Here is a 26681-nt window from a genome sequence, read left to right on the forward strand (position 1 = left end):
AAAATCAGTATAAGAATGCTTGGCAAGCCTGAGAACAGGCAAGGAAATCAGGGTGATGACAGTGAATGAGGAGGAGTGTAGTAGGAGACAGGTGGAGGAGAGAGCATAAACTGTTTGGTAGGTCATGGTGAAGACTTGGACTTTGAAGAAAGTCTGTCAAGGAGGAAGTGATCAGCTGTGTCAAATGCTGAGGATAGGTACAGTAAGATAAGGGCAAAGAAATGACCTGCAGTTTTAGCTGTGGATAAATCAACCAGTGACCAGTGACTGTAGGAGCACCTCAAAGAAGGAAACAGAACCCAAAGTGGTAATGCTTCCTCCACCCAGTAAACAGTCACCTCAAGCAAGCAACTCTAACAGATCAGGAAGGTGAGCTCCCAACTAAGAACCACTTAAGAGACCAACCTCCTGAAAGAAACCCAAAAAACTCAATTTGATTTCTCTCTAGAGAGACTAGAAAAAAAAAAAAAGTTGCAATTAAAAAACAACAATAGGCAGGGCACAGTGGCTCATGCCTGTAATCCCAGCACTTTGGGAGGCCGAGATGGGTGGATCATTTGAGGTCAGGAGTTTAAGACCAGCCTGGCCAACATGGTGAAACTCCACCTCCACTAAAAATACAAAAATTAGCCGGGCGTGGTGGCGGGTGCCTGTAGTCTCAGCTACTCAGGAGGCTGAGACAGGAAACTCGCTTGAACCCAGGAGGTGGATGTTGCAGTGAGCGGAGATTGCGCCACCGCACTCTAGCCTGGGCAACAGAGCGAGACTCTGTCAAAAAAAAAAAAAAAAAAAAAAAAAAAATCTCACAACTGAAGACAAATGAGAATTTTCAGCTTGAGAGAGTACTCTAAAAGTGTCAATAGGGGAACAAAACATTAGGCAATCCAGGGCAAAACTTCATGGCATCAAGGATTAAAAAAAATAAATAAAACAAAGGCTGGACACAGTGGCTCATGCCTGTGATCCCAGCACTTTGGGAGGCCAAGGCATGAGGATTGCTTGAGTCCAGGAGTTTCAGACCAGCTTGGGCAAGATGGAGAGACCTTGTCTCTACAAAAAAATTAGAAAATTGGCCAGGGATGGTGGTGTGCATCTGTGCTCCCAGCTGTGTGGGAGGATCCCTTGAGCCCAGGAGTTCAAGGCTGCAGTGAGCCATGATCACACCACTGCACTCCAGCCTGGGCAACAGAGCAGGGCCTTGTCTCTCTCTCCTTTTTTTTTTTTGAGACAGGGTCTCACCCTGTCCACCCAGGCTAGAGTGCAGTGTCATGATCTCAGCTCACTGCAAACTCTGCCTCCTGGATTCAAGCGATTCTCCCACCTCAACCTCCCGAGTAGCTGGGACTACAGATATGTGGCACCACACCTGGCTAATTTTTCTATTTTTAATAGAGATGGGGTTTCACCATGTTGGCCAAGCTGGAGGACCACGACTCTTAAAAAAAAAAAAGTAAAATAACAAAAACATAACTAACAAAAGTAATTAACAAAGGAAAAAAAAATATGAGCGCGGACTTCTCATCAGCAACACTGGAAGCCAGAAGACAGTGTAGTAACTTTCTCAAAGTGCTAAAGAAAAAAGACTTTGGATTTATTATTTTATACTGAACTAAACAATTATCTTAAGAGTAAATATAAAGGAAGGAGTTTATGATTCATTCTTCCCCAACCCCCAATAGAACCGTGCTGATACGACTATTTATTTTAGCAAGAAAATTAATGAATTCAGAAGTAGTAAAATGCAAGTACATAGTAGCATAGGCAAAAATACGTGAACAAAAATAAAACCAGTAAAATGTACTGGAAAATGAAAAGAAGTATAAAAAAATTCTAAGTTTTATGTGTTTAATTGCAATCCAGAGTCAAAATTCCATCAACAGTAACATGAGAGAAGGGGGATGGAGACATGTACTCTCACAAATACTTGATTTACACTGTAGAGTACCAATCCAGAATCCTGCTCATATAATGTTTGCTGGCATTTCATGAAACTTTAGAAGCTGATTTTGAAATTCTGACTCTTCCATATTTGTTAAATCTGGGATCAAAAGTTGGCTATCAGCATTCCAAAGGCTATTTTATTTTGCTGGTTACCTTAAAAAACAACCCCTATATCTCATTCTTAATTTTCTTTAAAGTTTTTTTTACATAGTCTCACTCACTTCCTTTCTACAAGTGGTTTAAACCTCTGTAGTATAGTGCAGCTATCAAGCATCAGCAATGCTTGGGCCATATAGGTGTCATTTTCACTAAAAAGGACATTTAAGCCTTAGCCAGATAATAGCACAAATACATTGTGTACCTAGGCTTCTTTCCATCTATTTACATTTCAATCAGCTGTTTGTCAAATGGACAGTGAATTTAAATGTCTTTCCAGAAGCTGCCTTTAAGAAAGATATGCAGTGAGCTAGGCCAGATAAAACAGAAAAACACCATGATGCTATCATAGCATTTCTTCCTTAGTCACCATCAACAGGACAACCTTGAAACAAAGACATGATTTCAGACCATACTAAGAAGTGCTTCTATTGTGCCTGTCTGTATGCAAGAGAACCATAAAAAATCTTAATAAATGTTACAATTTAAATGTTTTGAAAAAACACTGTTTTATAATACATACATGAGACAGGAAAGATAACTTGAGTGGCATCAAATTACAGACTATATAAATAGCCACTGTGTATAATAAAACTTACTGAATTAGAGTATATATTTTGCTACAACTTAGCCTGGAAGGTTGTATAGCACTTTGCTTTTTTGTGAGTTATTATGTTTATTTAAAAATCACAAGTATGATAGATGACCTTAAATAGTCTCCAGCTGCGAATGGTTTACTATCTTGAAAATACTTAGAATCATTATTTAAATATTTTCACATAATTGATTTTCATGAGTATTTTCTTCGTATTATTTCGCTGCTTAAGAATTATCAACTAATCTCTGTAAAATAGCACAATTCAATTGTAAAATAGCACAATTCAATCATAATTTATCTGACAGCATATTAATGAAAAATGTCATATAATCTGGAAATTAGACTAACATACCTAAATATATCAACCATTTAAGAAAATGAAGCAAGTTAGAGTATGATCACTGATAAGTACTGCAATAGCCATAATCAAAAAACAATTCAGTCTGAAGAGAGTACATCTCAAATGCACTGCATTTTAAGTCTATAGATTTAAAAGGCACCTTTCAAATCTTCTTAGAGGTCACATTAGAATGTTTTAGATATTTAAATTTAAAAAAATGGCAATGAGAAAGATTACTTTGTAGTTCTTATTTTTAAAGTTTAGAAAATATAACAGCGCAATAAAGCTCATTTACAATTCAAAATAAAATCTAACAACTGGATTAAACCAACTGCTAAGAAAATAACAATTACTTACTTTGGAGGCCCATGGCTGAAGACAATTGGCATAACAGCGAACAAGAAAAGCCATTTCCTAGGCTGGAAAGGGTAGTTTCCTTTTCAAACCAGAGCCACAGTGATGAGTATGGTGATAAAATTCTGTTAAGTTTCTTTTTACAAATCATACACCACTGCAGTGTTTAAATAAAGGGAGCCTCTCCAAACCCCTTTTAAAACTAAAATCAGGAGCTTTCAGTAAAGTATTGTTCTAAATTAAAACGTTCACTTTAACAAGCAAATCACAGTAAATGAAGATGTTTACGACTCTGGCTCAGAATATACAGATATATACATGCGGCCTCAGGCACCTGGCACGGACATGCAGAGTGGTAGCACAACAGTTAATACAGTATCAGTCAAAGCAAATCAGGCAACATGCACCAAATCTGTGTTCCTGGATTCCGTGAAACCTTTCCTCTCTGTAATATAGCTTTGTCTTTTCTTCAACTTATTTCATTCTGTAGAACAAGCACTTCAGTGATTCTTCTGCATCAAAAGCAAACATTGTATCCTGAAGATTAAAGTTTCTTCTTTATATTCTTAACCACCAGAGGTTTAAAAAAAAAAAAAAAACGTTGAGAAAATGGCAGTTAGATGATATATACTGTAACAGGTTTGTCCTGTAGAATGTCTAAGAATCACCAAAATTGTAATTATTTTCTCTATTCACATGCACTGTTTACAGCTCTGCAGCACTGCTTCTTATTCTAATGCATCAGTAAAACAGCACTGTTGATTTAAGTCTAGCTTTTCTGGTTAAACATTTTTATATAATATGGTACAAAACCACTGTATCTTCTGCTAAAGCAAGACTGAATGTTAGTGTCTTAATTCCTACTGTCCTTGCCTGTTTCAAAGCAGCTCCCTAAGGAGAAGCTCCTATTGATTCTATGCTCTGCAGTAAGATGAAATATCTAATAAGAAGGAAAGAGAGTGGGAGGAGAATAGAGCTAAAAGGATGACATCACCTGTACAGAAAGCCTCCAGAAACTGCATTAGATCAATTGGCTACTGTATCTGCAGATGCAGCCCAAAGAGCAATTTATTGAAAACATACACACACACACACACACACACACACACACACACACACATACACACACACATACCATCCTCCTTTCCATGAGACATGTCAGCAAGCTAAATTCTTTAAGAAAACAATTGGCTTGAGCAGCCTTTCTACTTCACAGTTTTAAAAATCCATTTTGATTTTTAATTCTGTACATTGATACACAGCTATATTTGGGAAGCCATATTTCCTATTATTATTCAAATGTAATACAGTATTGTCCTCCCAAGGTAAAATTATAAGCTCTGATAAGATACCATTGCATTCCAAATAAACAAGGCAGCCTAGGTTCTCAGATGTCACATGTATTTGTTAACAAGCGGTTTCTGCTTGCAAAATTTGCTATTTATCAAATAACTGTTCTGAAAGATATAACCTTCAGGATCACTCTAAATTAACATTAAGAATATACAAACTAGTACTAAAATTTGTAGGTAGATAGTAAATTTAAATGGAAATAATAGAATTTCATTTTGCAAAGGGAAGCTAGAAAAAAATCACGTGTACACCAATAGTTGCAGCATGCACCAACTCCTTTCAGAAAGAATAATCTACACAACATGGTACTTTCCTGTAGCCCAATGCTCAATTCCTAGAAAAAGACAAGAAGGCAGCAAAACTCACTCAGAAGAAATCAAAGAAAATGATTAAACCTGCTTCCCGAGTGTGGACTAAAAAAAATTGCCCCATTTTTCTATAGAAATTACAGAAAAAGATTTTAATTTTGCCACACCCTCTTCCATCTGAAAACACAATACCACTAGTACCCATCCTTGTTCTTCATGCTTCTGCTCCAAGGCACTAGATACTCCAACTAAGCTTGCAATGGTTGCTCCTAATGGCCAAAGTAAGACAGTTCCCAACAGTAAAATATAGTTAGTTACAACTCCAGGCAGCAAAATTATGAGAAAAACAATCAGTGAACAAATCAAAGCAATAGAATTATTTTGCTTTATTCACCTAACACTTTTATTTTGGGGAAAGCGGGCTGTGCAACATAAGAGGAGATGTTACCCGGGAGACAGGTATTTTAACAAAGGACTCCACTGCAGAAGAAACATCTTGTCGTTAGGCACAAAAAAAATAAGTTCTTCAATATCTTTGAGAAAAGTCTGAGTCACTTTCTGAGCAACACTATGCTGCCAATCTGAATTACACTGCTACTTATAAAACTAGAATTTAAGTTAAACTAAGTATAATTTTGAACAAAGACAAGTTATGCTTTCAAAATATGTAACTATTTAGATTTTCATAAAGCTTTTAAGAATGTTTTTCTGCCAAAATTCCAAAAGACACAATACCAAAATACACAATACCTGCATTTAAATATAAAATTAAATCTCACAAATGCAAACAAGCAGGACTAGTTTTCTAAACATAAAACATGCAATACTTATACAGGTTGATTTTCAAGCACCAATGTGTGGTTTTTTTGTTTTTTGTTTTTTCAGTTTAAATCAACCATACACGAGTTGGAATTCCACTTGATACTTAATATTGTACATTAATTAAAATCTAATGTTAATCATTCTTTACAATAGAAAAATGATAGTAGGTACTTCGTATGTACATGAAGACAAACTTTCACTTAAGATAAAATTTCTAAAAGATGAGTATTTTACACATAAATATCAGTAGCAAGATTCAAGAATACCAAGAATTTCAACACCAGACAGTAATTATATTCATGTATAGTACCAACAGAATATATTATAGCCGAATCAAAAAGCAAAATTTTAATGCACACCTTTCCCCCTTTTTATAAATCATGCTGATCAACACACAAAGAAAGACCTCAAGCTGGGTGAGGGAGACAGCCATCTCTTAGCTGCTTTAAAAAACTGCTGCCCAGTGTGAGAAACGCAATCCACTAGTGCCATATGTTAGACCTACTGTAGTAAACACCAACTCAGCAAAGGAACAAAATTCTCTTTTCCTTTAGTTTGGCTTGTAAGTGAAGATGACATCATCCTTTTCCTTTTCTACCAATCATCTCATAGTATCTTCGATTCCAGGGAACTGTATAGTGAACCTATCATGCTAAATCTCCCTGTGTAACAATACCAAGAAAAGAAACAGGCCAAATCCCATACTCAACATGGGGAACCACCAGCATTCTGATGAAACAACGACTTCACCTATTGACTACTGAATGAAGAAATAAACATCCTTTGAGGAGAATAGTAATTTATCAAATAACTAAAATAAATGACTAGGTGAATAACCTATTTTTCAGTTGCATCATTTTCAGAATTTTATCACGATCTCATCTCATTATCTTATCAATTCAAATGAATTAAGTGCAGCAAAGGAGAATGTCCTGATCTATCTATTGTCTAGGAATCACTACAGGCCAGCCACTTACGAACACGTTTCCCCTGCATATGAAATGCCATGATGCTAACCCCTATTAATGAAATCTTTAGCTTTAGAAAGGTCTTTTGCACTACTATAAAATAGAGCAATGTATGTTGACTTTGCGAAGATTCAAATCATGATGAAATACTTTTATAAAAGTGTAAATGCCATGTAGTTATTAAAATTTATGTTAACTGTGTATATTATTTATAAACAAAAATACAAACTGAAATATTTGAAATCATATTGTTTAGAAAGCCAAAGATAAGGTTCTGATAGTTACTAAACTAACTGTAAACATATCTTTCATGTCAATATGTGACAACACTGAAAAGAAGGACAGAGAAAGGTTACCACAGATGAAGGTAAGCCATAAGAGGATATACATTCTAGGCATTATGAAAAACAAACAAAACTAATGATAATAAAAACTGGATTTATCCTAACCGAGGCATTTTATTTACTTACTATATTTATTAATAGAATTTATTCCCAATCTGCAGTGAAATATTATAATCACAATTTAGGGAAGTCAAACTCCAAAGAAGTTAAAGAACAAAAGAAAAATTCTGTAGTTTTACAAAATAAAGAGGACACTCATTTCTGTATTTTAGTTATATTTGGTTTTTGAAATATAAACTTAAATTGTACTGATTTACATAGTGAAAACACTTTAAATCTTTTGGAAAATAAATGGATAAATGACTGAAATGATCATAGGTAACACAAGCCATTTCAAAGGATCATAACCATCTTTTCCACCCCTTTCCCCCCATGTTTAACATGAACATCTGAAATGCATCTTTGCAGTTAACAGACAGTTAACTCTAATTACTGGTGCTCCTCAGGACTTCTGCTTTCAAACTGCATACCTATTCCTCAGCATTCATGAAGGAGGGGAGGCAAGAGTACCAACACTCTTTTATTCTCTTGTAAGAAACAGTGTGCTTCAGCATACTGTCATATATATATCCACTAACTGATCACCCCCATTTTTGTTGAAAATCTGTCACAGCCACCAGCTGGACACACATGCACTATGAAATATGATCCATCCTTAGGGAGTAATAGAGGAAGAAAAACCAAGAAGGAGAGAGAAACCGTCATCATCAACCAAGGTGATGTAAGCTTCTATAATTAGAATCAGTGAAATTGAAAGAACAATAAAAGGCACCACTATGCTTCTGCTTTCCCTCTACACTGTGTATCAAGCATCTTCATACCTGCACAAAAGGATATTATTTTGTATATAGTTACTCAAGTATATTCAAACCTAAAGTTTCAAAACAGCGTATTAATTTTCTTCAAAAAGACAGCAACATATATAAATGACAAAAAATGAACTACCATTTAAAACTATCTGTGAATTCCTGGGTTCCTTTGTATCCCTTGTTCATAAAGATGACCATTATGTCCCTTCTCTACTTTTAAATACTACATTTTCTAGCACTGTAAAAGCCACATACACAACATAGCACAGTTAATAAACACATGCCAAATCAAACTAAAAGGCAGTAACACTCAGCATTAATTTGTTTGCTATGTCTGAGTAGTTGTTATGCCCCTTCCAACTGGAACACTGTCATAATCATTGTCTTAGACCACTGGTATACATTAATATCTGAGTTGCCTTAAACAATTATCAAAAGAGCCTTCTTTAGCAATTACTCCATTAAATATTTCAAGTATGATAAAAAGTCTTTCTAATTCTGGTTCCCTGGGCAAATCTGTCTGAATTAGTGTCACACCATTAAGGGAAGAAGAACTGCCCCAGACAACCAGAGGGGCATGCCCTGCTCTCCTCCTCTCAGTACTCAAGAATTTTATGCATAGTGAATAATAAAGACAATTTTAAAATGCCTATTTAGAAGTTACCAATATTTATGTAGAAACTTAAAATAATTTTCATACCTTTAACCCAGTAATTTCTGTAACTCAATCCTAAGGAAATAATCAGAGTCATGTACAGATTTTTCCCTAAAAGTTATTTGTAATAGGAGAAAAATTGGAAGCCACGTGAGAATACTTCATTACACTCATACAGCATTATATTAATATTGAAAATAATGTTTTGGAAAAAATTTAACTGCATGAGAAACACAAGGATACATAACTAAACATTCAGCATCATCTAAATTAATCAAAATATTTCAATTAATCAAAAGATATATACAGTCAGCCCTCTGTGTCCATGGGTTCTGTACCTGCAGATTCAAAAAACTGTAGACAGAAAATATTTTGGGAAAATCCCATTAAAAATAATAGTAGAGGCTGGGGGTGGTGGTGATTACATCTGTAATCCCAAGTTTGGGAGGCTGAGGCAGGCTATTGCTTGAGCCTACGAGTTCAAGACCAACCTGAAAAACATGATGAAACTCCGTCTCTATAAAAAAAAAAACAAAGTTAGCTGGGTGTGGAGGCACATGCCTGTAATCCCAGCTACTCGGGAGGCTGAGATGAGAGGATCCCTTGAGTTGGGAGGTCAAAGCTGCAATAAGCTGTGATTGTTCCACTGCATTCTAGCCTGGTTGACAGCGAGACCCTGTCTCAAATAAAACCCAAAAAACCAAAAACAAAAAACGACTACAACAATAAAAAAAATTACAAATTTCAGTATAGCAACTATTTACACTGCTTTTACACTGTATTAGGTATTCTAAGTAATCTAGAAATGATTCAAAATACAGCCATGCATTGCTTAACAACTGGGGTACATTCTGAGAAATGTGTCATTAGGCAATTTCATCGTTGGGCAAACATCACAGAGTGTAGCTACACAAACCTAGACGGTATAGCCTACTATATACCTAGGCTACATGGTATAACCTATGGTTCCCAGGCTATGAACCTGCTCAGCATGTTACTCTACTGAATACTGCAGACAACTGCAACACAATGGTAATTATTTGTGTATCTAAACACAGAAAACATACAGTAATAACAGGCAGCAAAATCTGATGTCATTTATGTGGTCTGTCATTATGCAACACATGACTGTATATGGAAGGATGTGCATAGATTACACAAAAATACTACACCATTTTATAAAAGGGATTCGAACATCCTCAGATTTTAGTATCTGCAGGGGGTCCTGAAACCAAGCCCCCATGGATACTGAGGGACCACAATACATTAAAAAAATTATAAGTGACAGTAGCTATCTCCAGTTTTGAGGATGATGGCAAGTTCATTTCCTTCTTCATACTCTTCTATATATTTTACATTTCTACAATAAGCATTTCTTCACAAAATTTAAAAAAAAATCTGCTCTAACTTGGCATTTGTCCTAGTTTTAGTTGTATCACTTCTAGGCTTTTTGTCTATTTGTGGACTCAATACCTTCTAACTAGGTAGAAAAACTTATCAAGAATTCCATATTATTTCCTAGAAGATAAATGAGGAGAATTCTCCTAAAGGATATTAGATACTCGTGAACAAAAACAGAAAGTCCTCTTTTGTTTTTAACGTAGAAATAACCACAAAGAATATACACCTGTTCAGAGTATTCTGGGCTGTAAATAGAGAGAGAAGAGAAGCAATATTGAAAAGCTGAAGATTCTTAGAGGTGGGGCTCCAAATTTCTCAGTAGTATTGTAATCAGCACTCACTGTCTTATATAAAAATAAGATTATCAAAGATCCCATTTGCAAACTTTCTGAGTTTAGAAGTAACAAAAGTCTGTTTATTCATTCATTATTTCAATCTGAAAGTACTTATGAAATACCATATTAAAAACAATCAGGATTTATCAAGCCCACAAATACAAAATAAACTTCACAATGTTAACAAGTTTCTTCATCAAACAGTGACTTTCAATTAAACAGTTCAAATTCTAAATTCTCCTGATGATTGATGCAATAATAGCGCTTACGTCTCCTTTAGTTTGACTTGAATAAATGTTTAAACTTTTTGTTTACTGGTGCTCCATGAAGAGACCTCAGCAATTACATGTTTGTACCAAAGTCCTCTAGTTTCTCATGAGGAGATGGGGGCATAGACCTATTTCTTACTACAGGAATGGCTTGATGAATAAGACACACACACACGCAAACACAAACACATACACTCCATAAAAGCAAAACACAATTGCAATAATACCTTAATAGGTCACACCCATGGTCAAGTAAAAGCATCCAGCCATTTTTCAGTACATCACCACAAAGGTGGTAAGTGATATGGTGTCCTAATAATCACCTCTTATTGAGCTGCACTGACAAATGTACATTAACTCTCTAATATGCTCTGAATCTAACCAAAATATGGAGCACTGAAAGAGAATGGAGAACGTGATATAATCACAGGAGTAGCAATGAGAAAGAACTGTCTGCTACATTAGTAATGTGTGAGCCTAAAATGAAAAGTAGATTCTAGCGTGTCTATCATCCTACCACCCACTATACAATCCCAGAACAAAAGACTAGATGGAAAGAAAATACATCAAGATGTCTCAGCAAAGGGAAACCCTTCAAATTAAAAACCCCAATCCATAATGCTGCCACGGAAATCCTTCTTTCCAGATGTTCTTTTACGAAGGGCTGGCTGGCTCCATGTCTGTGCAGACGCTATGCTGAAGAAAGAGAGGAAGACTAGCACCTTATTTTGTCCCTGAGAATATAAAAAGCACCCTAAGCAACATAGAGAACAAGAAATAAAAAAAATTATGATGTAATCTACTAAGGAACTTGAGATCTAGTTAATAAGACAAAAAACATATAACCAACCCTCATACAGGCACACTGTTATTTAAAAATACAGCAGCTTGCTGGGTGCAGAAGCTCATGTCTATGATCCCAGTGTTTTGGGAGGCTGCAGTGATTAGACTGAGTGAGTCCAGCCTGGGAAACATGGCAAGACACGGTCTCTACAAAAACTAAAAATACTTAGTCGAGTGTGGTGGCACATGCCTGTAGTCCTAGCTACTCAGGAGGCTAAGGCAGGTCGTTAGAGCCCAGGAGTTTCCGCTTATGGTGAACTATGATCACATAACTGCACTTCACAGCTTGGGCAACAGAGTGAGACCCTGTCTCAAAAGCAACAACAACAAAAATATACAGTAGCAAAAGGAAGGAGAACTCAAGGAGAAGGACTATAATTTATTAACTAAAGTATGCAAACACCAACAAAGTCTTTTAAACCTTTGAAGAATGTCCAGATTCATATTTGGCTCAATCACATTTCTATAAAAATGAGCACAAATGAGATCTGATATTCTAGAGAACAAAGTTAAATAAAAACACACTTGGTGCTTGACCTTGGTGAAACCAAGATGCTTCATGTTTACTGGTCCTGGTTTAATTTTACCATTTAACTCTACATATGTACCAATATTAAAAATTCAATTCACAGGCTGGGCGTTGTGGCTCATGGCTGTAATTCCAGCACTTTGGGAGGCCAAGACCACACCACTGCACTCCAGCCTGGGCGACAGTGCGAGACTCCGTCTCAAAAAAATTCAATTCACTACATTTCAAAATGTTTACCGTTATATGCTATTTAAAATGAAACAACAAACATTATACAAAAAATACAGGCATTTAAAACATTCTTAAATAAACTGTTAATTCCATTTTTTGTTATCTCAGAATACTGCAGAATAATAGGGGCACACTTCATGCAAGTACTATCCTTGGGACCAATGAAAAGAAGTGCACTCTATGAACAAGAAATGTCAGGAAAGGCTTCTCTAAAGAGGTCATGGATGAACGGACTCTTAGGAGCTGAACATGACTTTGTCAGAAGAACATGATAGAAGCCCATTCTGGATAAAAGGAGCAAGTGGCAAGATTCAAAGTGACTCATCAAAGGGTAGAACTATATTAAGTAAAGAAGCCAATAAGAGCCTTCCAGGGAAAGAGAACAGGACCAAAGGTAGAGACCTCCAAACATAATGGGGCCAGAAAGCTGAAAAGGTAAACTGGAGCTAAATAAGAGAAAGATTTATATATCATATACTCTCAAGATTCTTAATTTTTCTTTTTATTTATTTTTTCTTTTTTTGTAGAGACAGGGTCTTGCTTTGTCGCACAGCTTGGTTTCAAACTCCTGGCTTCAGGTGATTCTTCCATCTTGGCCTCTCAAAGTGCTAGAATTAGGCATGAGCCACTGCATTTGGCCTCAAAACTTTTAAAAATCACACACAGCACTGGGGAAAAGAATGAGTTACATTTCTAACATACATAATGTATTTAAAAATTAATATATGCGTTACTGGCAAAATATTTTGTATTCATTATGAAATATACACAAAATCCCCAGAAACTTAAAAGGGTAAGATAACAGTATTTTCTTCCCATGTCCTGGAGATTGTTTTGGGCTAAACAAATGGTCTTGCTAACTACTATCAGACAGGCCTACAAGTGATTAATTCCAAAATCAGATTCATCATTTCTTGGCAGACATTCTCCATCTCAACTGATTGGCTTCTAGCTACTCATTATATACAGTAAAGCAACTCATCCAGTGTCTTGCATATACATTTTGTAACTACTTTTAAGATTGGACAAAGAAATTACTTGTTCAAAGTGAGTGATTCTGAGGATAAATTTTAATTGTCTGATTGTTCTAACTTCAAGCTAACTTGATTTAACTTTTCTTACCTTTATTCTCCCTTTGTTCTGATTCTTTAGCTTACTTGTTTATATTTACTTTAATATATTTACATATTTTGGTAAGCACTTTTTACATCCAGGTATGGAATAAATACTAATAGCATTTTGTAAGCAATAGGAACAAAGGTTTTTTGAAGATTTACAATAACAACAACAGCAATAGGATGCTACTAACATTACTATTTTTCAGAGCACCAGACACTAGGCAGAGCCCATTTTATATATTATCTCACTTAATACTTTTATAAATCTGTAAGTTATCTATCAAGACAGATATACAAAGGTCATACAACTTGCCCAAAGTTACACAGGACACTAAGTAAGCTGACAGAACAGGCACTCTTATTTTCTTTGGCAGGCAATATACTCTAAGGTTACAATTATGATGGTTGACATTTTCTAGGAGCATCCATTCTGATGAGAGAGATATTTAAATAAACAATTACACCACAATATAGTATAATTGTAATTATACTCAGCATAATGAGTGCTTACAGGCACATAAACAAGATATTATGGGAGTGCAGATATCTGCTTAATCCTTCCCAACAAAAAAATCAGAGTCCTCCATGACATGATGTGAAATTAGGTCTTAAGACTTTTGTTAAGAGGACAAAGAATAAAAGTACATTTTAAGTAAAAGGAATCGTATATACAAGAGATGTACATAAACACATGGTTTCTTCAATGGTCAGCAAATTTGTTCAGTATGGCCAAAAAATAGGAAATACATAGAAAACAGGTAAAAGATAAAGTTGGAGAAGTGAACAAAGCCCAGATCTATGCTGTCCAACGAGGGACATGTGGTTATTTACTTGTAAATTGTGCTCAATAGCTCAATACTATGGCTAGCTAGCTGCTATCAATTTCGATGGCACAGACATGAAATATTTCCATCATAACAGAAAATTCAATTAAATAAGACTGGTCTAAACTATGAAGGTCCTTATATGCTAGATTACTGGAATTTTTCTGTAACTGATGGTAGGCCATGAACAGATTTAAGAGTTTAAAACAAGTGACATTGTTAGAGCTTCACTTACAACTCACAGAAGCAAAATAAATGGACTAGTTAGTGGCACGGATATACAGGAGGATGTAGAAAGCAGGGCTAGCGATAGGGAAACAAGTTCAGAGAGAAGATAAAAAATTTTAAATCAAATAAACAAACTGATTAAGTAGGTATCCTCTGATAAAGAAATTAAACAATACTTTTCAGGTTTTCTAATTTTTCAAAATCTCTTAAAATGAAACAATACTGCTTTTACAGTGAAAGGTGGCTGGGAGAATTTAAGAGACGCTATTACAACAGTCCTATAAAGAAAAAAGTGAACACTAAAGATATGACATGGGCAAATTAAGTGAAAAGCACAAATTCTGAAACATGTGAAAGGAAGAATCTATAGATATTATTGAGTGATTAGACTGTGAATACACACACGTTCTAAAAATTTCAACAACCACTCCCTAAGACAGGCAAACCTGGTATTACAATACCCTCATTTTTAGAGGTGAAGCACCAAAGATTTAGATGAACTGTCCTCATCATTCAGTTAGTGAAGCAAGAATTCAAGATAGATGGCTCATCTAAATACTGGACTTTTTATAGTTGGCTTGATTACTCATCCTGCTCACTAAATATTGCTCTTGATCACCTTTCTGCTATCTAAATACCAAAGTCATCTGCCTCAAAGATCAAAGCTCTGAAATTTCTGAGACTACATGAAGACAATTAAATTTGTTGCAAACTCTAAAAATATTTGAATATTTTACAAAAGAATATGAATATACAAGTGACTAATAAGTATATGAAAAGAGGCTCAACACTGTAAGTCATCAGGGATACGTAAATTAAAATCAAAATGAGATACCACTACATAACTATTAAAAATTTTACAAATAATAATAATAAAATCTGACAATACCAAGTGTTGGTGAGGATGTGGAAACTGTCATTTTCAAAGAACACAAATTATGTAAAATGCAACAGCCACACTAAATAACAATTTTGGTAGTTTCTTACAAAGTTAAGCATACATTTGCCATATGACCAGTCACCCACTCCTGCATATTAACCTAAGAGAAATGGAAGTATATGTATCAACAAAGATTTGTACATAAATGTTTATAGTAGCTTTATTTGCAATTCCCCAAAACTGGAACAATCCAAATATTCATAAACAGGCAAACAGAGAAACAAATGGTGGTACATTCATATAATGAAATAATACCCACAAGAGAGGGGAAAAAATACAATTCATGCACATGACGGGGAATGGTCTCAAAATCATTATAATGAGTGAAAGAAGCTCACCCTCCAAAAAATCCACAATATATGATACCATTTACATAAAATTCTAGAAACTGAAACTAATCCACAGTGACAGAAAGCAGATAAATGGTTGCTTGAGGATGGGGATTTAGAAAAGATGAATTACAAAGGGAGACGACAAAACTTTAGGGTGACGGAAGTAATCATAATCTTGAATATGGTGATGGTTTCAAAGGTTTATTATACATATGTCAAAACTGATCAAAATCAAAATTTCATTAAAAAAAATTTTTTTTTTTTTTTTTTGAGATGGAGTCTCACTGTGTAGCCCAGGCTGGAGTGCAGTGGCATGACCTCCACCTTCTGGGTTCAAGTGATTCTCCTGCCTCAGCCTCCCGAGTAGCTGGGATTACAGGCAAGCGCCATCATGTCTGGCTAATTTTTGAATTTTCAGTAGAGACGGGGTTTCACCATGTTAGCCAGGATGGTCTTGAACTCCTGACCTCAAGTGATCCACTTGCCTCAGCCCCCAAAGTGCTGGGATTTCAGGCATGAGCCACCACGACTGGCCTAAACTGTGCACTTTAAATATGAGTAGGTGCATTAACTTTAATAATATCTCAATAAAGTGATAAGAAATTGTATCAAAAAAATTGTTGCAAACTCAGAGCAATACTCAACAGAGCTTCTAAAACGTTACTACCATTACAGAAGTGCTCATTCCACATTAAAAAAGTCACATTAAGATTAGGGTTCATGTTCATACAAAGCAATGTACAACAAAACTATAAAAATATTTCATATGAATAAATCATCTTTTTCAGTCATTCTAAGAATTTAGTTAGAAAATAACTAAAATGGAGGCAAAATCTTTAATACAAACCCTTGTACAAGTTGGGTATTAAAGAATAATTATGATAAACAACAGTAACAACTTTATTTTACCCTTCAGCACTCTAGAAAGAAAAAGTAGATGATGGTTTACACATTAAGGGAAAAAAAAAAACAAACTCAAATTTACACTGCTGTGTAAAAGAAGAAATGATTCCTCCTGATCTTTTTCTCTCTGAATTGCTGACAACAGAACAAAAGACATAGAGAACCCTATAAAGGCCATTAAACCAATTCTCTACTTGCTGCTCTCATAAACATGATTAAGATTTTTGCTACACAGCATCCTTACCTAGACCAACTGCCAATATTGTAGGACACTGGCCAGATGCACAGGTGTTACATAATTGGTAGCATTAATTAAAAATAAATGAAACCTTCAATACCATATTTTCTAAGTTAACTGAAATATATGCTTTTTAGGAAAAAAATAATTCCATTAATTCAAGAAACAGCACACATACATAACATGACCAAAAAGCTTCTCTAACCCGGTCTCACAGTTAATAAATCAGTTTTGTCTAACATGAATCAATTTCTCCTTTTCATGATTTGTCAAACGCTTGACAGTACTTAGGATCACCATCTAACACTAGGTATGCATGCAAAAATGCCACTAAGCATTATCAAACAAACAGAATCCCTAAGGAGTATGCCTATTGCTCTTTCTGATCCCAGGAAATCAGTATCTCTAGAAGACAACAACTCTCAGTACAGAGGAGGGCTAAAAGCAAATGAGTCATGAGCATGAGCCACAGCTAAGAGAGAAAATATGAAATCTGTCTAGGATTCATGGCAGGACACCAAAAAAATCTGGGAAAAGAAGATACTAAAGTTGAGACTAGAATGAGCAAGCAATCAAAACACACTCTAGCTCATACAAGGAAAACTAAATATTACAATTAAAGATTCTTTCATTTATTAATTCTACCTCTTGACATTTTTTCTATAGGAATGAAAATGTGGGCATACGTTGTACTTGGCACCTTAATTTTTAAAAAATAAGGAAAAGGCCGGGCGCTGTGGCTCATGCCTGTAATGCCAGCACTTTGGGAGGCTGAGGCGGGCAGATCACAAGGCAGGAGATCGAGACCATCCTGGCTAACATGGTGAAAACCCGTCTCTACTGAAAATACAAACAATTAGCTGGGCGTGGTGGCGGGCACCTGTAGTCCCAGCTACTAGGGAGGCTGAGGCAGGAGAAGCGCTTGAACCCAGGAGGCAGAGGTTGTAGTGAGCCAAGATCCCGCCACTGCACTCCAGCCTGGGCAACAGAGCGAGACTCCATCTCAAATAAATAAATAAATAAATAAATAATGAAGAACTGGAAACAATGTAACTTAACAAATATCAAGAACTGAATAAATTATAGCATATTATTATAATGGAGTAATGTGCAGTCATTAGGAATAATGGAAAAAACATTTAATAACATTCAAAGATGTTTAGTTTATATATTTGTTTTTAAAAGTTACAAAAATTTATATTTAAGTTTTTAATAGTTAGCAAAAACCTTACAGATTTATCTGTACGTTGAAAAGCTTTATCCAAGAATATGCAAAATGTCATCAAATAGTTATATAACTGTGTAATGGGAACAATTTGTTTCTAATTTTTCAAAAAAAGACATATTATTATTATTATTATTATTTTTTGAGATGGAGTCTCGCTCTGTCGCCCAGGCTGGAGTGCAGTGGCGCGATCTCGGCTCACTGCAAGCTCTGCCTCCTGGGTTCACACGATTGTCCTGCCTCAGCCTCTCCGAGTAGCTGGGACTACAGGTGCCCGCCACCATGCCTGGCTAATTTTTTTTTTTTTTTGTATTTTTAGTAGAGACGGGGTTTCACCGTGGTCTCGATCTCCCGACCTCGTGATCCGCCCGCCTCGGCCACCCAAAGTGCTGGGATTACAAGCGTGAGCCACCACGCCCAGCCACATATTACTTATATAGTAAAGCAAAATATGTCACCTCAATTGGTGATAGGAAATTTACTATACAAAGAGAAAGAAATTGTTAAATAGTAAGAACAGGAAATCTTGTGTGGCCCTGGATATGATAAATTTTAGGACTATTTCATATTCTTGTATTGAATCAATGCAATTAGGCAAATGCGACAAATATCAGAGCTGCCTTAATTCTAACACTTCTTCCAGTACAAACAACTCTTGAAATAATCTTTCTTATTCCTAACGCCTAAGATGAAATGAATAAATATCTGTTTATGACACCCGAAAGAACTAAACACATCCTTGGGAATTTCACTATATTCAACCATCCTTTTTATTATTATTTTTAACAAATGCAAACAACAGGAAATGTTCTGTACTAATTGTTTTAATATTCTAGAAATCGTGAGTACTTTGGAAACTGGTAACTATGAAACCTCTCCCCTCAAAAATACACGATTTTTTTAGATTACCCTTATTTCTTGATTTAACTACTTTTCAGTCTAAAAAGAAGCTACTCACAAGTACAAAATTAAAGACTTTTGAAGACACAGCTTAGTTTTTTTTTTTTTTTTTTTTGCAACGTAGTTTTGCTCTTGTCGCCCAGGCTGGAGTGCAGTGGCGTGATATTGGCTCACTACAACCTCTGCCTCCCGGGTTCAAGCAATTCTCCTGCCTCGGCCTCCCAATTAGCTGTGACTACAGGCATGCACTACCACACCCAGCTAATTTGTGTATTTTTAGTAGAGATGGGGGTTTCACCATATTGGCCAGGTTGGTCTTGAACTCCTGACCTTGTGCTCCGACCACCTAGGCCTCCCAAAGTGCTGATATTACAGGCATGACCCACTGTACCTGGCCTAATAACTTTTTTCACTATTTAAACAACAACAAAAAAGCAAAAACAGAACTCCCACTGGTAAGAGCATTCCTAACCAATTCAACCAAACAGACACATTTAAAAAGATTATATATTTACCTGCCCCAAACTTTTACATACAGAGCCCACCGTGTTGATATTACCAAAGACACATGTAAATTAAAGATACTATATATGAAAATTAAGGAAGATTCATGAACTGTTCCTAAATATACTTACAGAAAGATAGCTGTTAACCTCCACATCATCAGTAATGGTTTGGCGCTCTCCTTTATAGTTGATTTTCCGAAATCTTCTTCGGGATTGTCTGGCAGGAATTTCTCTTTGTAGAATATTATCTTCATTATCTTTGGCATTCTCTACCTGAAACACATGTTCATATTCCTGATTAAATATCAAATTTTTCCATATTATTGACAGTCTATGGAGTCTTAACAGGCTCATAAGGAAGCTTCATTTACTTCTTACAAGAAACTGCCTCAAGAAAACAGTCTGTATAGCACAACGCTCATGAGTTAAAGATTAAAGGTGATGTTACTATAAAGATCTGGAGACCACAGTTCCCGTCCAGGAAACAGTCTCTCTTGTGCACATAAACATACATCCTCTAAGTAAAGTCACTTACCAGAAATGAAGGCTGTTAACTACACCTACACATTCAATAATTACAACTTCAGAGTTCCTCTAATTACATACTGCCTGATTATACACATATTTTACTTAGCAAACAATCCTGGTTATGGTTTTAGTTAATTGTTAAAAAGTAAAACAAGAAAACTTTATGCAATATTCTTTAATTTTCAACTTAATGCATGACAACAGTCACAAGTAAGGCTGGCATCTTCTAAGTAAGAAAATAAAATGGAAAATTAACATTTGTTAGGAGTTTAAAATAGGCCAGCATGCATATATATTAAGTACTTAGTTCACACAACAGCCCTGTAAGCAGGTATTACTATCTCTACTTTGTAGACAAAGAAAAACCCAAAGATATTAGTGACATTCCAGTCTCACAACAGTGATACTTATTAAAGGTGAGTTGGCAACCTGGCAAGAGAGCAAGACCCCATTTCTACAGGGGGAAAAAAAATAAGCCAGGCATGGTGGTGTGCACCTGTAATACCAGCTACTTAGGCAGCTGAGGTGGGAGGATCAACTGAGCCCAGGAGTTCAAAGCCGCTGTTAGCTACGACTGCACAACTGCACTCCAGCCTGGGTGACAGGACAAAAACCCTGTCTCAAAAAATTTAAAAAAAAAATTTTTTTTTTAAAGGTGAGGAGGAATATAGACCTATCTAGCTCAACAGCTTATGCCATTGATACAAGACTGCACTGCCTGTCCAATCACAGACCATAATTTTTTAAATTAACTATTTTTATAAAGGTATATTGATATGCTCTAAAAATCTACCTTTATAACTAAGCTCACATCTAATAAATAATAAATGGTGGTTTTAATTTTCCCCCATAACTACTCTTTCTGCTAATGTCAGAGCTCTTGATATTACCAAAAATTTCCTAGGCACCCATCCAAACACAGTGGTGCCCCCTTATCTGAGGGGGATACATTCCAAGATCCCCACTAGATGCCTGAAACTGCAGACAGTACCAAATTCTATATATGCCATGTATTTTTCTGTATTTACATACCTATGATCAAGTTTAATTTATAAATTAGGCACAGAAGAGATTAATAATAAAATATAATAATATACTACAATAAAAGTTATGTGGGGGTGAGGGGGCACAATGGCGAGTTCCTGTAGTCCCTGCTACCAGGGAAGCTGGGGCGAGAGGATCACTTGAGCCCAGGAGTTAACGTCCAGCCTGAGCAACACAGCAAGACCCTGTCCCTTAAAAAAAAAAAAAAAAGTTATGTGAATATGGTCTCTCTTTTTTTAACTTTTAAGTTCAGCAGTACACGCGCAGGTTTATTACGCAGGTAAACTTGTGTCATGAGGTTTGTTATACAGATTATTTCAGCACTCAGGTATTAAGCCTAGTGCCTGTGAGTTATTCTTCCTGATCTTCTCCCTCCTCCCAGCCTCCACCAAAAGGCCCCAGTGTGTGTTGTTCCCCTCTATGTGTCCATGTGTTCTCATCATTTAGCTCCTCTCTCTTTCAACAGTACGACAGTCCTAAAAATGTGGAAAGTGAAACTGCGGATATGGGGGTGTGGAAGACTACTGTATCATATCAACATTCTCAACACCCCTGCTTGTCTTCCAAATCTTCGGTTCAATTCTCTCTCAGATCGTCAATTCTCTATAAATCCCTCCCATAATGCTCTTTCATTCCCATTACCACCTCCCCTTAATTTAAGTTTTAATCACCTCAGTCCCAAACCACAGCAATAGGTGATCCTGCTGCTTTAGGCATATTCCTCTCCAATTCTATCCTGCATGGTCAAACAAATCACCTAGATAATGACCATTACTCAGGTTTCCTGTTCAAAATGCCACAACGGACCTCTAATGTTTACACCAAATAAATTTTAAACTCTTACATTTGATATTCAAAGCCATTATAAACTCCATCCCCAAAATACTTCTATCCCCTTATCTTACACGTACAATCCTGGAAAAGCTGCTCCCTTATTTGCTTTCCCACAAAAATTCTAATTAGATATACAAAATTTCCTAATGATTTCTAAGAGTTGATGTCTAATCTGTTTTGTTCAGGTGTGAATTCAAGAATAAGTAGCAGCCAACTCAATGTGACTATTCATGTGCCCCTATTTATAACTTATAATCTGCCAAGTAACTTATTTCTTCAATTTGTGTTATCATACCCATTCTGTCTTCACATGCTATCATTTAGCCACTACCTATCTCAATGGCCATCTCTTCCATAATTACAAAAGACATTCCTCTCCTTAGACATCGATTGGCTTATTGTGCATACACACCTAGACTTCTCAGAAATGGGACATGTTCTCTACTGCCTTCAGACCTTTACATATGCAGCTGTCACTTCTGGCTAAAAGCCCATTCCCTCTTTGCCAACATATTGGCCTCCTACCTTCATCTTACGACCTAGCTCAACCAATCCCTTTACTCCAGAAAGATATTACCCCTCCTATAGCACTAAGCATACCAACCTCAGTAATAAGATAACAAGTTCTCTAAGGCAGGAACTGTATTATGTAATATTATATTCATCTTTGTTCACCTAATATTCAAGACATTTGCCAAAATGGGTGTTTGTTTAAATTTTCCCTTTTGCCTCAAATACATTAGGTCCTTGGAATTATGTATAAGGTCCTCAAAAGGTATACACAAGGCCATATACCAGAACTGTAGCTTATCTCATTTAAGGTTCACAATAACCCTATCACGAACATAGCTACTTTTCCTATTGTAATAGATGGTACAGGGTCTCATAAAAGTTAATTCACAGGCTGGGCAGGGTGGCTCACGCCTGTAATCCCAGCACTTTGGGAGGCTGAGGTGGGTGAATCATGAGGTCAGGAGTTCAAGACCAGCCTGGCCAAGATGGCAAAACCCCATCTCTACTAAAAACTACAAAATTTAGCCAGGTGCGGTGGCAGGCACTGTAATCCTAGCTACTCGGGAGGCTGAGGCAGGAGAACTACTTCAAACCGGGCGGCAGAGGTTGCAGTGAGCAGAGATTGTGTCACTGCACTCTAGCCTGGGCAACAAGAGTGAGATTCCGTCTCAAAAAAAGAAAAAAAAAAAGTTAATTCACACAAGTAGGTGAATTAGGACTTAAAACCCAAGTGTGACTAAAAAGTTCAACTTCATATTGCTCTATCCCAAAAGATAAAACAGATTATCTACTTCAGGCAAAAGTCCAATATTATATGATTCTTAGGTCTTTTAATATCTACCACTTATTGAGCAATGCAGAGATTTAAACGATAAAGGCTTTACAGAGTAAAAATGGAAGTCAAATAAATTTAGGAAAAGGCTTTCTACGTTTCAAAATCTTGGGAAAAGTATCAAATGCAAAGAAAAATCTAATCATGACTTTTATTCCAGGAATATAAAGACTTAAATGCCCTTAACAAAGTTCCCACTGAATATAACTGAATTGTGGTATTTAAAACATTAAAGCCTGCATTAAAAACAATGCAAGATTTAAAAAAAATAAAACCACAAACACAACTGAAATGGCACAAAAGGTACAGAATCCAAAGGCCAAGAACGATGTGAAAGCAAGAATACTTGAACTTGGGAAACCAATAAAGCCCTGGATCTACCAGACAGTTTCTGTCAAACCCTAAAGAAAAGATTTTTCACTCTGATGTTTGTAGGGAGTGAGATAGACAAGAGATGAAACAAGAGACTCTACCAAAGTTGAGGAATCTAATAGAAACCTACTCATAAAGCTCATCCCAAACAGCTACAACCTCATTGCAAGGGTAAGCAAGATACAAGCAGAAGGGGACAGGAAGAAAACTTGCCTGGCACTGGGAAAAGAAGAGGAGGGGAAGCAACTAAGTAAAACTTGCCTTCCCCTGAGAATTTAAAACTACAAGCCATCCCTCATCCAGATCTGTAGTTTGAATTCATAATACCTCAAGCATGCAAGCAAACTGAAAGACATTCAGCACTATTAATATACAATAGCAGAAATAACAAATGCAAAACTTTCTTACAAAAATGCAACTTCCTTTTTTGTTTTGTTTTGTTTTTTGAGATGGCATTTTGCTCGTGTCACCCAGGCTGGAGAGCAATGGTGCAATCTTGGCCCACTGCAGCCTCCACCTCCCAGGTTCAAGTGATTCTCCTGCCTCATCCTCCCAAGTAGCTGAGATTACAGGCAAGCATCACCACGCCCGGCTACTTTTTGTATTTTTAGTAGAGATGGGGTTTCACCATGTTGGCCAGGCTGATCTCGAACCCCTGACCTCAGGTGATCCACCTGCCTCAGCCTCTCAAAATGCTGAGATACAGGTGTGAGCCACTGCACCAGGCCAACAAAAATGCAACTTTAACATAAACCTCAAAGTATTACTGTACCTAAAGTTCCAAGACATATGAACTCACAGACAAACATAAAAAAATCCCAACTACATCAAAATCATGTAAGAAGCAAGACATAATTAAAAATAATGAGCCCCCCCCCAAAAGCAGAATGACACTTGCAAATACTCCAATATACCGAAAGTATTAAGAGAATAGAAAGCCAAAATTTAAAAACTTTCAAACAAAAGAAAACTTGAAAATGAGCCAGAGATGATAAACAGCAACCAAGCAGGTGAGGCTTGACCAGGACAAGAAAGCCCTAAGTGCTCTCCTCCTCACTGCCAGGCTAGCAAGCAGTGAGGAACAACCAATAGCAATCTACATTTGGAGGAGAGATGAGAAGATGAAGAGACCCTGCTGAAGCACAAGAGCACAGAGAAGGCCTAAAACTGAGTGGAGCAGGAACACTGACAGAAAAATCTTCCAGCAAACTCAAGGACAAAGTAACACTAAACAAATTTGAAACCACTGATGCACCGTAACAGCAAGAGAATCCAAACCTAGCTCAACTCCAGTAGAAATGTGTTCATCTCTAGGCTTAAAAGCTATAGCCCTATACCCAATGCCTAACATTAAATCCAAAATTATAACTCACATAAAAAAGGAAAGGTAAAACAAAACAAAACAAAAAACAAAAACCAAGAGACAAAGCAATCAACAATCTACAAAAATTAGAGTAGATCCAGATGCTAGAACTACCAGACAGAGAACTTCAATCAACTATGATTAAATATGTTATAGGTTCACTGGAAAAGGTATAGACAACACACATAGACTGATAATTTTAGCAGACAAAGGAAAAATATAAATAAAATGAAAATGTTAGAAACGAAAGACATAGTAATAGAGATGAGGAATGTCTTTGATATGCTCGTTGGCAGACTCAACACAACTGAGTTAAGATCAAGGAAATTAAACATAGGACAATAAAATTACCAAAGAGAAAGAGGAAAAGAGTTAAATAAGAAAAATGAAGGAATTGAACGGCATATTAAGATGCAACTAAAAAGGGAGTTAGCAAACTGGGAAGATAAATCCAGAAGATTTACTCAACATACAGCACAAAGTCATCAAGAAGAGGTGAAAAATAAGAAAGCTAAGAGGAAAGGTTGAAAAAAAAATTTCAAGATGATAGAACAAGACAATATTTAAGGAAAAAAAGAATTTTTGATGCCCAAAGCAGTCCAAAAAATCCAAAACAGGATAATGAAAAACTACGATACCAAATTACGGAGAAAATATAAACAGAAGACTTTCAATGCAGCCAGAAAGAAAAAAGAGATCAGGAAGGCAATTAGATTAATGTCTGACTCCTCAAAATACGATGAATGTAAAAAAATAGAATGTATCAATTGTGTTAATAAAAAACAATTCTCCTCCTAAAATTGTATCAATGGCAAAAACAATCCTCCAAGAATGAAGAAAAATAAAGTTATTTTCAGACAAAAAAGAAAAAAAATACCTGAGATACTTAACAACAAAAGATCTTCAGGAAAGAATTTTTAACGGGTGTACTTTAAACATAACACAAGTGTTACCATTAGGACGCTCTCATATACAAGAAAGAACTAAAAGCCAAAAATATTAAATATGTGGTTAAACTGGAATAAATAATGACTGCATAAAACAGTAAGGCAAAATTTACAGAATACATAAAGCTAAAATACTGGACAATAGGAATTACATTTGGATACTAACATTAAACTCTTATCAGTTTAGCTACTTATTAGCCTCAGGTGTTTTTAAGTAGGTTTTTTTTTTTTGAGACATAATCTCACTCTGTCGCCCAGGCTGGAGTGCAGTGGCACAGTCTTGGTTCGCTGCAACCTCCACCTCCCGGGTTCAAGTGATTCTCCAGCCTCAGCCTCCCACGTAGCTGGGATTACAGGCGCCTACCACACCTGGCTAATTTTTGTATTTTCAATAGAGATGGGGGTTTCACCATATTGGCCAGGCTGGTCTCCCACTCCTGATCTCAGATGATCCACCCGCCTTGGCCTCCCAAAGTGCTGGGATTACAGGAGGGAGCCACTGTGCCTGGCCTAAGTAGGAATTTAAAAATAGTCAGAATTAGCACTAAAAGAAGAGACCAAACACCATTTCTACAAGAGTATGGTGGGGAGGAGAGGAAGGAAAAAAGAATTTAAAATAAAGGAGGGCAAAAAAAACCCAAAAAACAAAAAGAGGGGAAAAAACGAGAACAAATACAAAGCACATAATGTGGTGAAAGTAAATTCAAACCTATCAGCA

The 26681-nt window shown here is 36.2% G+C and overlaps 1 protein-coding gene across 5 annotated transcripts in view; it reads right to left on the reverse strand.

Annotated features, from left to right (window-relative positions):
- Nucleotides 1-26681, reverse strand: part of RAPGEF6 (Rap guanine nucleotide exchange factor 6) — a 219539-nt gene that overhangs the window by 104860 nt on the left and 87998 nt on the right. For 4 of the 5 annotated variants that reach the window (XM_003259922.3, XM_003259924.3, XM_003259923.3 and 1 more), the window contains exon 6: nucleotides 19660-19803. In XM_003259922.3, the coding sequence (XP_003259970.1) occupies nucleotides 19660-19803 (144 nt within the window). Of the gene's footprint in view, nucleotides 1-3392; nucleotides 4375-19659; nucleotides 19804-26681 lie in introns of those variants that run through there. The other variant, XM_030818449.1, reaches the window with a different exon arrangement.

The sequence above is a fragment of the Nomascus leucogenys genome, chromosome 2, assembly GCF_006542625.1.
Source record: "Nomascus leucogenys isolate Asia chromosome 2, Asia_NLE_v1, whole genome shotgun sequence".
NCBI lineage: Eukaryota > Metazoa > Chordata > Mammalia > Primates > Hylobatidae > Nomascus > Nomascus leucogenys.